The 16,580-nt window shown below is 44.5% G+C and overlaps 1 protein-coding gene across 1 annotated transcript in view; it reads right to left on the reverse strand.

Annotated features, from left to right (window-relative positions):
* Positions 1–16,580, reverse strand: part of Ino80 (chromatin-remodeling ATPase INO80) — a 243,752-nt gene that overhangs the window by 174,477 nt on the left and 52,695 nt on the right. Inside the window, exon 23 of the mRNA XM_071679441.1 lies at positions 13,573–13,700. Within this exon, the coding sequence (XP_071535542.1) occupies positions 13,573–13,700 (128 nt within the window). The remainder of the gene's footprint in view (positions 1–13,572; positions 13,701–16,580) is intronic.

Here is a 16,580-nt window from a genome sequence, read left to right on the forward strand (position 1 = left end):
CCTCCGTTCACGACTTCCTCCAGCCCATCCCTGTCTGCCACATTCTTATCAGGATGGAGTGTCTTTTTTCATATGCTTATCATGATGGATTATCGGTTTACATTCTTACTAAGACGGTCTGTTTGTGTCACACCACTGTCCTGATGGTCTGTCTGAATCCCTTTCGTTTATATTAAGATATCATTTACAAAGATACTTCGATCTTCCATCTGTTTACATCAATACTGCAGTTTTCTGTCTTATCTTTCGTTATAAACACAACATCCTCTTAAAAGTACCATATACCGTCCATTTACAACACTGCTACGACGATGTCTGTTCAAATATCCATCATAACGGAGCTAACTGCTCACGCATTTGTTATCATATGTTTCCCAACACCCCTGTTAACTGTGTCCGTTTGTGCGTACGCCTGTTATGAAGGTCTTGTTCCTCACACATCATTATCTAGATGGTGCATTACGCATCACTGCTAAGATGGTCTATGATGATGTAAATACTGTACATTCAGAGCCTTGCTACACCGGAATATTTCTCAACAAACGTATGGGGCAACTGTGTGTAACAAGTACATCTTTATTTTTCCACAAGAGCAACAAATAACGAGAACTTCATACATCTCTGGCTTTCCAAAATAATTCTCAACAAAAAAAAAAACAAATCTTCCCCTGAACACCCCATTTGCTTATGAGGCACTGGTCTTTTACCTCTGCTGGTCAAGTGTACCGAACGCAAAACAAGGAAGCAATACAGACTAGATCGACGAGCTGTCATCACTCCAGCCGGAGCTGGATGTTCACGAGACATGTTTACATGTTTATCCTTCACGCAGACGTATCGGCAGGCGTCACTCAGGAGGGCCGTTAACAACACATGAAATTCAACGTCAACACAACGTTTTTCAAACGCTCCTGCTTTTAAAGGCCTTGATCGTTTTACGTAACTGTTCCTCGTACTACCCGCCGTCAACCTTGTCTGTGAAGACAATACAAGAAGTTCTTTACGTACGCAGGAAGTACATTAGATTCACACGTCAGAGTACGATTAATTAAATTGCAAAACACAGAGGTCAGCTTAAAAAAAAGCTAGTTCATAAACATCTTAACAGCCTCCAAGTAAACTATGTGTAACTACTAAGCCAGGCAGGAAACAGCCCCTAGCAACCAATGTACACACTGGCCCAGGACACAGGCAGAGTACCCTCGCCAACAGGCGATCCCAACCGTCCGCCAGACAGACAAGACAATTCGAGCCATCAAAACAGGCAGTTCTCGCCACAGAGTTGCTGAAACCAAACCTGAATCTGAATTTCTGCTGGTAACCCCGGCAAATTCATTGTGCACCCCATGCTAACCCTGTGAGCGGTAGCGCAAAAGGATTACAGGGGTCACAAAGGGTCTTAGTCAGACCGCAGTGAATCGATATCACATAAGATGTTAAATGCATTACATTCTGATCTCAGGGTGTTGAAGTGCAAGTAGAGAAGATAAGGAATCAGAGATAATTAAACTGCCTGTGGCTGTGATGTCTACCTGCTCAAGTGCGATAAGTATGACGAACAGTTCAGTTTGTAGAGTATAGATGCCCCGTTGTTTATTTTAACATTTTTCTCTAATCTATTTCCATTGCGCTGGATCACAATGGCAGCACTAACTAACAAACCAAATCCTTTCGCCAAAAATGCATACAGTCGTATTCAGAGCGCAAGTCCCCTAGTCAGCTGGCTGGCTGGCAGCCGTAAGAATAATAACTATGCGTAGAAAACAGGCAGAAAACCCAAGCCAACAAGGAGGCAGTACCATCCATAGGCCGGGGCACACCTAGCCAACAAGCATGCATTGCTATAAACAGGAAAACACATACACCATACAACAAGCAGACAGCCCTAGCCAAAAAGCAACTTACAAAGGCCATCAACAAAGGAAATCCAATCCAACAAGCAAACATCCTTCTTCATTCAAACAGGCAAACAAACTCAACATGCAAACACATAGAGAACAGGCTATCAGCCGTAAGCAACAGCCGAGAATCTATGGCGCTACAGGTAAAAAGTTGATGCGTTCCATGGATGGTAGGTGGCCCTCGTCAAGAGGTAAGCAAGCAGGAGGGTGACAAGAGAGCCTCGTAGCCCTTAAGATTTACCGAGCGGGAGCCGAGGTGAGACACGGCGTGACCTAGTTGGCCGGTGCCACAATAGCGCGCCCCCCACCGTCACCACGTACGTAAGGGAAGACGCCACAAAAGGCGGAGAGATTTACGAGTGGTATGTGGCGACATAATGTTCGCAGGTAACTAAGGGCTAGTGGCCCCTCCCCGCCCTCCAACACTTAGAATGTTCAACTCGACGATTTATACAGCTATCTATTCTGGGTCGGCGGCCACCTCCGCACACACACCTCCTCCTGAGCAGTTCCACCGCGGGAGGAACAACCTCTAGTGGCCGATCAATAGAGTGATATGGTAATAAATGACGGCAGTGTACCGAACAATGATGTGGTGGGGCTGACGTCATCAGCCGTCTTACCCGACCTACTTACACACACACACACACACACACACACACACACACACAAAACACCTTCCCAGACCACCAATATATCATCGTTATCAAAACGAAACTTTTAACACTGTGGGAGAGGAAACTATGCCATCACGGGCCGGAGACATCATTTCTACCGCGGCGAAAGGAGAGCTGATCTAAGACGACCGCGGTTAACATGTCAACGTTCTGGAAAACTGGAATTACCCGCCCTCCTCAGCCCTGACCAATGCACGTGCCGATCGCCACAGCCCCCTGGCCCGGATTACCGCTTCCGGATAAATCTCTCCCGTGCCCGTAATTGCACCGACCGCAAACGACTGAATACGACGCGAATTGCCAATTACTTTACTCCTGGCAGATGGATATGACATTAGTGACTAATCCCGGGATCCGGGACGCTACACCACGTCCGCACACGGGGACAGGCCACAGTTCGCACAGTCATCACATTATGAACGATAAAAGATCATCAAGTCGTCACTGTTCATCAACCGGTTTCCATTATCATTCAGACTTCCAGCGACAAGACACGACCTTGAGCACCAAGACAACAACGTCTCTAGCACCATCATCCAAGCCTCAAGCAACCAGAAATAGTCTTCCAGCAGTAAATTCTAAGCCCCCAGCAAGAATGACCCCAGCCTTTATCAGAGAAGTCCTAGGTCTTTGGTAGTATGGAACAGGCCTCAGCGACCAAGATCCAGGCCTCTAGCAGTTACATCGAGGCTTCCAGCAGTAAAGACCTTTTGGAGGTTGCATCCTGGTCTTCAGCAGCTACAACCTGGCTTCCAGTAGCAAGACGCCGAGGCCTATGCCGCCAGCAAGACCCTGACCATCTCCAACCCCCTAAGTAAATACCCCGACCTCCAACAGCCAGACCACGAGTCTCCAGCAGCGAGACCACGAGCCTCCAGCAGCGAAACCACGAGTCTCCAGCAGCGAGACCACGAGCCTCCATCAGCAAGACCACGAGTCTCCAGAAGCGAGACCAATACTACGGCATGGCCCCACCGGGATGGAAGGCTACTAAATCCCCAGTAATGACGAGTGACACATGTAGCAGGCACCTGCACCAGGGTGCCAATCAGCGCCGATCTGGTGACAAATGGAGCGATTAGGATCCGGGTAAGTGAAAGCCGACATTAGATTACAGGAGCAGGGCGCAATCAGGTTACAACAACGAGTGTGTGTGTGTGTTATTGCTGCTGGGCCACACGCGGGCCGCCTGGCCACTTGACAAAGGGCCTCGTTCATACTCAGCAGTGATGGAAGGGTCAGGGGGAGGTTAAAAATCACATGTGCTGAGGAAACATACAAACATTTAAGCTTCGAGTTCCATACGTGTCAGTATATTCAACTTAAAACCATATGTAACACTAACAAGATGTCACTCTGTGCAAACATGGTACAACAATTGGGTGTAACATTCCACAGTTGTGCTGTGTTCGGGACCAACGATAAAACTGCATTCAGGAAACTTGTTGGTCATTAAGACTGTGTGGCGATGGAATGAAATGAGTCTTACGGCTTCCCTAGAGTTTAACAATATATTTCGTGTATAGTATTAGGCCAACAGGTCCAATGACAATGTCACAATGTCAGATAGTTAGTACCTGGTTTGGCAAAGCGTGGGTGAAGAACCTTGTTTAACTGCACTTCAGTGTTCTGTCGTCTGACAAGATGCGTTGATATGTTGACTGCCACGCTGCCAACACCGCCGGCACTGGTTCCAGTCCCTCACCCATCAGGACACTTACCATACCAAACTACAGGTCAGTCAGTCAGTGGCCTGAGGCAGTGCTTTACTCGACATGGCTGGCCCTACTTAGATAATCCTACATTACCAACCCTACACCGTTAGCAATACTTAACAAATCCTACTCAAAATCAAATCACTTCTTGCTTGGTTAAATATGAAGTAGATCCCCCCTCCTTGCTACCCCCACGAAGCAATAAATAAACTATTCTAACTGTCGCCGAGTTAGAAGCCAAAGCTAGCTTCCATGTGGCACTGTAATTTATACAGCACAGCACAAGTTGTCTGCCTACAGACTTACAATGCACCGAGCTGTCGCCCATAGCAGGCCATGTGAGCCTGAGAGGAACCACTGACGCTGGCCATGATCGTGTAATAGTAGTGTCGCCTGGGTCCACATTACCTCGCCTGTTACATTCAGGAAGAGTGACCCCGGGAGGATGGATCACTGAATGTTACCAACAGCAGTCATAATACTGGAACGTACGAAGTACAGACAACACAAAGATCATGGCATGAAGGAGGCTCAGAAACACCCGCAGACCCTCATCATCCCAGACTGATATCGTTCTTCTTTTCTTCTCATCCTGCCACTAAAAGTGGCGCGCTTATTGTGCGCTCCTCCCCCACACCGTGGTCGGTGGCACCACAGGCGATAAAGAGTGACATCCGTGACTCGTGTGCCTCCCACCCTCCCGCAATGCTAAATCCGCATACATGACAGCCACCGTAACGCCTCGTGTTATCATGACTGCTGCGTGTGGATTACCCATTCTTACTATAAAAAGAGTAGCCTAACCAAGACAAGCCAAGCAGTCGTCAGATACTTAGCTGAGATTGACCTCGAAGCCTCCTACGAAATTTAAGGGCCAAGTCTACCAAATCCTCACCAGCCTAATCTAACCCAGTACTTTTCCCGTGATTTCGTGACTTCTAAATTCCCACGACCCAAGCTTTTCCCGTAAGTTTTCCTTCTCGTACTGCTCTCAGGGAGTTTAGAACATAAAGTAAAAACACCGGGAATGATGGCGTGACTTCTGAACTGGCCAATGGGGGGTCAAGGGGTCCGCTAATAATGTAGAGGGAACAAGGCCACTAACCTCCTAGCCACATGATAATCCTGCTCTCAAAACCATCGCCCCGTTAAACCCATGGCGCCGTGGCAGAATTTTAGGTCAGACAAGTTTGAGCATTACACGTCGCCTCATTTTCCACAAAGACGTGTTGCGAGAGGTACGTGTTAACTCAAGTGTATCGAGACAACCTCATCCTTGACTTTTAAAGTCAAGCTGCGGAGGTATAAGAGACCAGTCCTTTAATGAGTGGTGGGGGTATATACAGGACAGGATAGTCCGGCACTGTAGGTACTTACAAAACAGGTTCTTTGGGCTCATTATCGACCGTGATTCACAGGACAGCTCCTTGTTGAGGAATACGGTCCACTGATAATGAATTCCCTACACGTGAAGCGTTCTTATACGTGTGGAGGTGGTAGCATTTTCCAGTCCCAAAAATGATGATCAGCATCCACGCCCCCAACTCTTGAGTCTTGGAGATGTTAGGGTAGTGGATGCAAAATGTCTGAAAGTCCTCTCGGTGTCAAGGGGTCAGCCACTGTATGCACACGAAAAATTGGCATTATACTGTGGAAGGAAGCTAACCTAGCTCTCCAAATTGCTGCCTCGCAGAGCGGCGGCACAGGTCGTTCCGTCACTACCATGATCGTGTATGTTAAACGCACATTACCATCACTTCCTGCTTAACCAACCCGTGGCTGAGCACGCGTTTCACACACTTTCACTACATAATGCTAATCATGTGTGGCCTTACGTGATAATCTCATTCATTAGCTCACCTCGCCAAAGGAATCACTCAAGGACGATCCATGCAAAGTTTGTACTAATCTGGCCACACGGTTTCAGAGGGAATTTTTAGGTGAATTTTTTTTATGAAATAGGCGTCATTTGCATCATTAGCGAAAACCTGTTACCATGAAGTTAATGTACATTACCTCACAATTGTTCGGCTTTTTTGAAATTTGGGCCAATTCTGCTGTAAAACAAAGTTATGTGGCTATTTGACGAAATTTTAATTTTCTCTTTACAGCGGCCGTGTCGGAAGGTAGTCGGGAAGATCGGACACAGATCTGAAAAGGACCGTCAAGAGGATCATCCCTGGAAAGTCTGCTTCAGATCAGGTGAGTAGTTCCAGAGTGAACAGATGTATTGTTTTTGTTATCTTTTCAGTAAAAGCAGCCAACTTGGATGGCTGGTGGTAGGGGGTCACACACCGGGCAAAATATTCAAAGACTACCACACAGTCACCATCCTCGCCAAGTTATCTTTTCACGAACGGTCCATTATGTCGATCATTGATGAAGAAGAAGAAGAAGAAGAAGACTACGCTCGTCTCTTGAGGTATATATATATATATATATATATATATATATATATATATATATATATATATATATATATATATATAGCGTTAATGGGATGGCCTTGAATAGGGCCTCAGCTGCTCGTGCCGTCTCAGATAACATAAAGAAAAAACGAATAAACATTTTTATCTGATCATCTTTTACAGATATATTTCCACCAGAAAAGAACCTCTAAAGGACAGAATTCTATCTTTCTGCCAAAACGGCTGCACAAACCATAACCTACTTCACCAAGGCCACACGACAAACTACACTAGCAATGTTCAACGTTTACCAATAGATACTTTACAGATTAGCTTCGCTTTTACCCTACGTAGAATTACACCATCTAAGGCAATTTACGAGCCATTCTCAGCGGTGCCAGCGATACGTGTTCTTCAGATCTGTCGTAAATCATGTTGTCCGATAAAATGAGGAATCCGCGTGTAATATTTAAGACTTATTTTCTTCTCAGACAGCAACTTACGGAGTTGAGGTAATTTCCCAACAAAGAGTCCACCACTACCACCGCAGGACCCAAGGCCACAGACACACTTCCAGACGACCCTGGGTGGATGGGTGGAGACAGGTGCCAAGGTTAAGCACCTCTTCAAGGGGTTCCAGATTTAAACGGTTCCTCCATTAAACATGATTCACGCTCGTGGCTCACGGAGGACGGGACCGTAATCACAACTGCTTCATAAATACCGCAACGTAGTTATTAAAAGTGTCTTTCAGTTCACGTGAGGCTCGCAATATTTGGCTCTGGCGCCCAGATCGCGTAAGAAGGTCCCATCGTTCAACACTGGGTCCTCGATGGATTTACGTTAGGCGAGTAATAGATACAAGGACAGGTTGGCCATTTCATAATTTTTCAAGAATGTGGTACTGCTGAGGCCGGGCGACCCTGAGGTGAGGATGAGGGATGATGGTGTTTGCGGCAGGAAAATCACCTAAACGCGACCCCCAACAATACGTAACCTTCGTTATCAACACACACACACACACACACACACACACACACACACACACACACATATATACACACAAACACACACACAAGGACAGGCAAAAAAAGGAGATCTTCAGGTGGGAATGCGGGAAAGATTCTTTCCTTGGACAACAAATTACTTTATTAGGATGAAACAAGAGATTAAGTCAAACAAGCATTCTCAAAACGGGTAGGGGGTTACTGGTGGCGTGCCGTAAAGCTTGGTCTTGGCACCACTGCTCTTTCTGATCTATGTAAATAACTTTCCAGAAACGATGGAACAATATGGTCTCGAATGATAACTAGATCATGAGGGAAGTAAAGAGCGGTGAGGATTGCATGACCTTACAAGGGGATCTAGACAATCTCCAAAGTAAATATGATATATGACTGATGAAATTCTACCCGAGTTAATTTAGATACGTAAAGGAGGCAAAGTGTCTACTAGCACATATATATCTGGATCATATTCATGTATGTGGAAAAGGAAATATCTAGCAAACTGTTCACATCGTACAACAGGCTAAAACCAGAACATGCTACTCCGGCTTGATCACCACACATAAGAAACATAGAGCTAAAAGAGGAGGTCCAGATACGAGCAACAAAGCTGGTACCAGAAACGTGCGAGCTGTTACATGTTTTTTTTTTTGTTTTGTTTTTTCATTACGTTATATTCACAGAAATCTGAAATGGTTTCATTGGTCTGTTAATCCTCAGATTCCTAAAATATCTAACACAGCAAACTCCACTAAATCTAACCAACACCACTGTAACTCTTCCCCCCAAAAAATTTCCCGAATGAAAGTCCTACACGTGTAGTCAACAACTCGACTCCCACCAGGTTTCCCCAGTAGAAGAGTGCTATACACCCAGCCAGTCAATTCCCAACGAGTTTCCTTCACTTAGTCATACACAGGCAGCATTACGCCAAGTTTCCCCTCTCATAACCGCCTTACGCACGCAGCAATGCGAGCCCCACCAACTTTCCCACTCACAACTATTTTCTTTTTTCTTTTAGGCCTAGCGTCGCGTCCGGCCCTAGCCGCAGGGGTGGCGTGTGGCCTCCAATACTATCGTAATGGAGGCCACACCATTAGTTCGTGTGCATTATTACTGCCCAGATAATTGGTCTGCTCCGCCCTCTCTACCTACCGCCACTCACCATGTATCTCCTGCCCAGCACCCTCTACCTACCGCTCTTCACACCACCCCCACTCACCCTGTAACTCCCAAAACCAGCAACCAGCTACCAATGTAATGGGATCTAATGAACCAATTCCCGACATGAGTAAATGGTCCAGAACGACAGCACACCAGCTTGGTTATGCCTATCCGTTCTACTACCCGTAAAGCACCCCTACAACCAGGAACTCCTCTCAGCCTCGCAGCCCAAACACACGACGCGACACAGCCTCATGACTCCACACGCATAATCCCCTACCGTCATCTGACTAATCATTGTAACGTCAGGCTGCAATTCTATTTCACGATCCTTTAATTAGTTAATAAATAAGCTTTACCGTATATAGTGCGAATGAGATACACCCATAAGGATTATCCACGACGGGATAACAAACATTTTGAGATTTTACTGGCTGTACTTCTGGCCCATGGCGGAGGTCGACCGCGGACACAATAACCATCCCACACGCACATTTACCAACTACGTAAACAAAACGTACCCTCAAATAGAAATAAAATAATAACGTTTTAAACAGCATCCATTTCTCCTCCATCATACCAGCACCCAAAACGGCACCCATCCCTCCTCAAACATACCATTCCCATCCTCTGCGATCTCCAAAGTTCTTCATACTCCTCCAAACTCTCACTTCCTCACACACTTGGAATCCCATTCCATTCTTTCTGATCACCAATATGACTCTCGCAGCTCGAGGTCCACCGGTGACCTCTCCTATGTGACTCAGCTTCTGTTGTGGCCACCGACAGCTCCAAAGTATTTGGCAGGGTCTGTGGCACAGGTGTTTGCTTTACAAACTTTCTTCCTTTTCTTCTGCTTCTCTGTTTCTTAAACATAGCTTTCTCTTTAGTCGTTCGTCCTCTGCTCATAAATAATCTCTCTTCAACTTCTAACCCTATTCACTCTTAGGCTGATAATTTCATGGAACACACTTCAAGTCACCCTCCCTCCCCTCCACGTTCTAAAACTTGCTCTCTTTCTCGTACAGAACATATATCCTCCCTTAACTCAGACCTGGCCATCATCTTAGAGTGGGGAAGGAATAACCTGCTTAAGTTCAATAGTGCTAAAATGTAATTTCTCCCCATATCTCTTTCCATATGGCACTCACTCAATTTCAAAACAACATAACTCAACCACGAATAATATTAACACAGAGGATATAACCATACCCTAAAATCTATCATGGAAACCCTAAATAATCAACACCATGAATTCTGCTTCTTGAGACCTAAGGGTGCTCTATAAGTACCATGATTATTTTTCTTGTCTGCAGCTATTCCATATCTGCAGGGGTTTTGTTTCCCCAATCATAGAGTACTGCTCACGTACATAGGGGTGATTCTTCGTCCACCTCTCTATTAGTGGAGTGGAATCAAAAGTCTCTGACCATCCCCTTTTTGTACGTCACGATATAGCTGCCCTACAGGTATTATCTGGGCCACTGCTCTCGTGAGATGTTTGAATGCGTCCCTGTCATCAAAGGATTAGTTCTGAGGCCACTAGAGAAACCCTCCTTTCCTCAAATAAGTATGCTGAGGAATTCCCCTGTTATCATTCTTCCATTAAGTCAAGTCTATAAAAATTTACAAACCAATGATTAATTTCCACATTCTTTTTCTCTCAATCATTTTCTTTTCACCTAAGATGGCCTTGACTGGGGCATGTTTTGCCCATACTATGTCAGTCACTACATAAAAAAGCAAATGCCTCTCCTCTAGCACACTACTCCCACAAATAGCAACCATCTCTCCTCCAACATACCACTCCCATAAAGAACATCTATCTCTCCTTCATCATATCAATCTCATAAACAGTACCCATCCCTCAATCATTCCACTCCCATAAACTGCGTCCATTTCTCCTCCATCACAAAACTCCCAAGAACAGCATCCACCTCTGCTCACTCATACCGTACCTATAAATATCATCCATCTTTCCTCCATTATACCCCTCCACCAAACAGCATCAAAACAATTACACCATGAGGCCAAAACAGTCAAGGTGAGGACTTCAGTGTCATTGTGCAACCAGCTGGGTGCAGTGCTGCTGCTGACTGAGATGAGCAGTGTCACCAAGGGTACAATGCCACTGTCTTTGACCTCACAACACACTGCTGGCCTAGGAGGTTAATACCAACAAAAGTAAAGTGCCATCATATTTGACCCCAGGTTATTGCTAATCAGGATGAATAGCACCAACTTGGGCACAGTGCCAACATTTGTGACCCCAGGACACACTGCTTGCTGGGGAGAACACTATCAACATGCTATCCCCATCTGTAACTCTGACCCACAAATTAGGTGCAAGCTTATACAGAACAAAAACTATAACCACCAATGGCTAAACATGTTGAACATACAGGGAGACAAAAAATCTACTCAATGGTAAGGAAAGATCTTGTGTTAATTAATTCTACTCTGTACATAGGCATACACCACTGTCATCAACAATCCTGTTGAAACAGCTCATGGCAACTCACCCCATCCACAATCACAAAGCTAATAACTCATCATAACTAAAATTCGTATTTCAGTACCAAAAGCTTCTGCCTTACACAGTTTAACACTCTGAGCATGAAAATGTGTCTTCCTAAAATAGTTTTGAGCATGAAAGCGTGACCCTTGAGCATGACAGCACGTGGATATGAGAGCATGGCCTACGATCAAACCATTAACAGTCAGGTTATCATACCTAAAGGTCATTCTATCATACTCAAAGACTGTAATCTCTGGCTCAGCGGGTGATAACAACAGAAACAGCCACACATTCAACAGATATTCCACATTATTGTCCCCAGCATTCAAGAAACTTTTTAAATATAAATCAGCAAATCAAACAACAGTATGCAATGCATCTACAAAAAAGTGTGTAAATACACTTAAACTAATTGATATGTTAATAAAGATGTCTCTGGAAAAAGGTAAAGTACAAGGGGAGTAAAAAAGGGCAAATGCAATTCCCATTCATAAAAAAGAAACAGGGAGGAGGTCTTAACTACAGACCAGTCTCCCTGAAGAGTATGGTTTGTAAGGTACTGGAAAAGATAATCAAAAGCAAATGGATGACTTCATGCATAGGAAAAATTACCTTAGAGACCACTTGGTTTCGGGATAAGGGGGTCATGTATAACAAACCTCTTAAATTTCTAAAGGAGAGTGAGCTCTGTTGTAGACAAAACAGAAGGCCAGGTGGATTATCTATCTGGACTCCCATAAAGCATCTGACAATGTGTCACTTGGGAGGCTGGTAAAGAAGTTGGGTTTCCAGGCAGGAATAAGGAGGCAACAATCATACTCTGATGGAGAGAAGATTATCGTAATGGAACGGAAGCCTTCTTGAAATGGGTTGAAGTCAACAGTGGTGTGCTACATGGTTTGTTCCTAGGACCACTGCTCTTCTTGATCTATGGGATTGGGATCTTACCTGAGCATATCTGCAGATGATGCCAAAGTAATGCAACATGTAAAAAAGAATGAATGGCTGCATCAACTTGCAAGGAAACCTAAACACTCCCCATTGTTGGTATGATACATGGTTCATGAAATTCAAACAAAGTTTGCAAATGTGAAGTAATGAAGGTGGGACACAGTGAAAGAATGACTCAGTATGAATGTTACCTTGCAAGAAATAAGCTTAAGGATCAGTTTGTAAAAAGGACATGCGAGATGACATTATTCCTGGCCTGATGCCAGAGTCCCAGACTGGAGAAAATTGTAAAGACAACCTGTATGCTGGCTAATACTAGAATAGAATTCAAGTTTTCTTTCTTTCAAACTATTCGCCATTTCCCTCATTAGCGAGGTAGCATTAAGAACAGAGGACTGGGCCTTTGAGGGATTATCCTCACCTGGCCCCCTTCTCTGTTCCTTCTTTTGGAAAATAAAAAAAAAAACGAGAGGGGGAGGATTTCCAGCCCCCCACTCCCTCCTCTTTTAGTCGCCTTCTATGACACGCAGGGAATACATGGGAAGTATTCTTTCTCCCCTATCCCCAGGGATAAGCATTAAAGTTTATGAATAAAAAAATGTATCTAGCAGGCTGCTCATATCCTATATAAGGCCAAAACTAAAATATGTCACTGTACTTATATTTAAGAAGTACAAAGAGCTAATGAGTAGGTGCAGCAACTAATTTGGTATCAGAATTTGGAAAAATGAGTGACAAGGAAAGGCTAGAGGCCTTAAATTTGAACATCATGGATGTAAGAAGAGTGAGTGGTGATTTGATCTCAATTTTTTGGTTTTTAAACCGGACGGATGATGCAGACTGAGAACAGGTCTTCAACAGGTGTAGAGATACAACAACCCAAGGACATAACATGAAATTAAGCAAACAATCTTTTAAAAAAGATTTAAAGAAGTATTTTTACAGTATAAGAGAAATGAATGAATGGAATAAACTGAGTTATGACAAAGTGAACGTGGACAGCATATAGAATTTCAAAAAGTTGTATGACAAAGAAGAAAATTCAAGAGATAAAGCCCCAAGAGCACAAAACTCTCCCTAAACAATACAAAGAGGTAATCACAAATAGATGATCAAACATACACAAACAGGCAAAAGGATAGTAAAAAGTTATCAGTTGGAAGAGAGTACCAGTATCCTACATTCCTGATCTATACAAAGACAAGAGAGTAAAGCAGAACACAGGACTCACCTCAAGCAGATCAATCATCTTGGTCATCTGGGAGTATATTAGGACACGGTGTCCCTCAGCCTTAAGCCTTGAGAGTAGGGTGTCTAACACATATAGCTTGCCCGCATCCATGATGAGCGAGTGCTTATCTGCCAACAAACCAAAAAAACATCAGGTCTACTGAGAGGAAATGAAAACAGCTAGTGTGAAGGCAAGGGCAGCTCTAACAACAGACCTCAGGTTTGCGGCAGGGGTGTGTGATGTCTCCATGGTTGTTTAATTTGTTTATGGATGGGGTTGTAAGGGAGGTAAATGCAAGAGTCCTGGAAAGAGGGGCAAGTATGAAGTCTGTTGGGGATGAGAGAGCTTGGGAAGTGAGTCAGTTGTTGTTCGCTGATGATACAGCGCTGGTGGCTGATTCATGTGAGAAACTGCAGAAGCTGGTGACTGAGTTTGGTAAAGTGTGTGGAAGAAGAAAGTTGAGAGTAAATGTGAATAAGAGCAAGGTTATTAGGTACAGTAGGGGTGAGGGTCAAGTCAATTGGGAGGTGAGTTTGAATGGAGAAAAACTGGAGGAAGTGAAGTGTTTTAGATATCTGGGAGTGGATCTGTCAGCGGATGGAACCATGGAAGCGGAAGTGGATCATAGGGTGGGGGAGGGGGCGAAAATTTTGGGAGCCTTGAAAAATGTGTGGAAGTCGAGAACATTATCTCGGAAAGCAAAAATGGGTATGTTTGAGGGAATAGTGGTTCCAACAATGTTGTATGGTTGCGAGGCGTGGGCTATGGATAGAGATGTGCGCAGGAGGATGGATGTGCTGGAAATGAGATGTTTGAGGACAATGTGTAGTGTGAGGTGGTTTGATCGAGTAAGTAACGTAAGGGTAAGAGAGATGTGTGGAAATAAAAAGAGCGTGGTTGAGAGAGCAGAAGAGGGTGTTTTGAAATGGTTTGGGCACATGGAGAGAATGAGTGAGGAGAGATTAACCAAGAGGATATATGTGTCGGAGGTGGAGGGAACGAGGAGAAGAGGGAGACCAAATTGGAGGTGGAAAGATGGAGTGAAAAAGATTTTGTGTGATCGGGGCCTGAACATGCAGGAGGGTGAAAGGAGGGCAAGAAATAGAGTGAATTGGAGTCATGTGGTATACAGGGGTTGACGTGCTGTCAGTGGATTGAAGCAAGGCGTGTGAAGCGTCTGGGGTAAACCATGGAAAGCTGTGTAGGTATGTATATTTGCGTGTGTGGACGTGTGTATGTACATGTGTATGGGGGGGGGGGGGGGGGGGGCCATTTCTTTCGTCTGTTTCCTTGCGCTACCTCGCAAACGCGGGAGACAGCGACAAAGTATAAAAAAAAAAAAAAAAAAAAAAAATATATATATATATATATATATATATATATTTTTTTCTTTTTTTTTTTTTTGCTTTGTCGCTGTCTCCCGCGTTTCCGAGGTAGCGCAAGGAAACAGACGAAAGAAATGGCCCAACCCACCCCCATACACATGTATATACATATGTCCACACACGCAAATATACATACCTACACAGCTTTCCATGGTTTACCCCAGACGCTTCACATGCCCCGATTCAATCCACTGACAGCACGTCAACCTTGGTATACCACATCGATCCAATTCACTCTATTCCTTGCCCTCCTTTCACCCTCCTGCATGTTCAGGCCCCAATCACACAAAATCTTTTTCACTCCATCTCTCCACCTCCAATTTGGTCTCCCTCTTCTCCTCGTTCCCTCCACCTCCGACACATATATCCTCTTGGTCAATCTTTCCTCACTCATTCTCTCCATGTGACCAAACCATTTCAAAACACCCTCTTCTGCTCTCTCAACCACGCTCTTTTTATTTCCACACATCTCTCTTACCCTTACGTTACTTACTCGATCAAACCACCTCACACCACACATTGTCCTCAAACATCTCATTTCCAGCACATCCATCCTCCTGCGCACAACTCTATCCATAGCCCACGCCTCGCAACCATACAACATTGTTGGAACCACTATTCCTTCAAACATACCCGTTTTTGCTTTCCGAGATAATGTTCTCGACTTCCACACATTCTTCAATGTGGATGTGCTGGAAATGAGATGTTTGAGGACAATGTGTGGTGTGAGGTGGTTTGATCGAGTAAGTAACGTAAGGGTAAGAGAGATGTGTGGAAATACAAAGAGCGTGGTTGAGAGAGCAGAAGAGGGTGTTTTGAAATGGTTTGGGCACATGGAGAGAATGAGTGAGGAAAGATTGACTAAGAGGATATATGTGTCGGAGGTGGAGGGAACGAGGAGAAGTGGGAGACCAAATTGGAGGTGGAAAGATGGAGTGAAAAAGATTTTGTGTGATCGGGGCCTGAACATGCAGGAGGGTGAAAGGAGGGCAAGGAATAGAGTGAATTGGATCGATGTGGTATACCGGGGTTGACGTGCTGTCAGTGGATTGAATCAGGGCATGTGAAGCGTCTGGGGTAAACCATGGAAAGCTGTGAAGGTATGTATATTTGCGTGTGTGGACGTATGTATATACATGTGTATGGGGGTGGGTTGGGCCATTTCTTTCATCTGTTTCCTTGTGCTACCTCGCAAACGCGGGAGACAGCGACAAAGCAAATAAAAAAAAAAAAATGTATATATATATATATATATATATATATATATATATGGCTTGACATGCTGTCAGTGGAATGAACTAGGGGCCTGGTTGTGGATGGGGAGCTGTGGTTTCTGTGAATTACACATGACAGCTAGAGACTGAGTGTGAATGAACGTTGGCCTTTATTGTCTGATTTCTTGGTGATACCACCTGTGGGGCGGAGTGGCGACAGAAATGGATGAAGGCAAGCAAGTACAAATATGTTCACGTGTATATATGTATATGTATGTGTATGGGTATGCATGTATGTGTTGGTAATGTATATGTATGTATATGTGCATATATGGCGTTTATGTATACATACATGTATATGAGTGGATGGGCCATTCTTTGTCTGTTTCCTGGCAATAACTCGCAGACA

The sequence above is a fragment of the Panulirus ornatus genome, chromosome 29 (genome assembly GCF_036320965.1).
Source record: "Panulirus ornatus isolate Po-2019 chromosome 29, ASM3632096v1, whole genome shotgun sequence".
NCBI classification, from domain to species: Eukaryota; Metazoa; Arthropoda; class Malacostraca; order Decapoda; family Palinuridae; genus Panulirus; species Panulirus ornatus.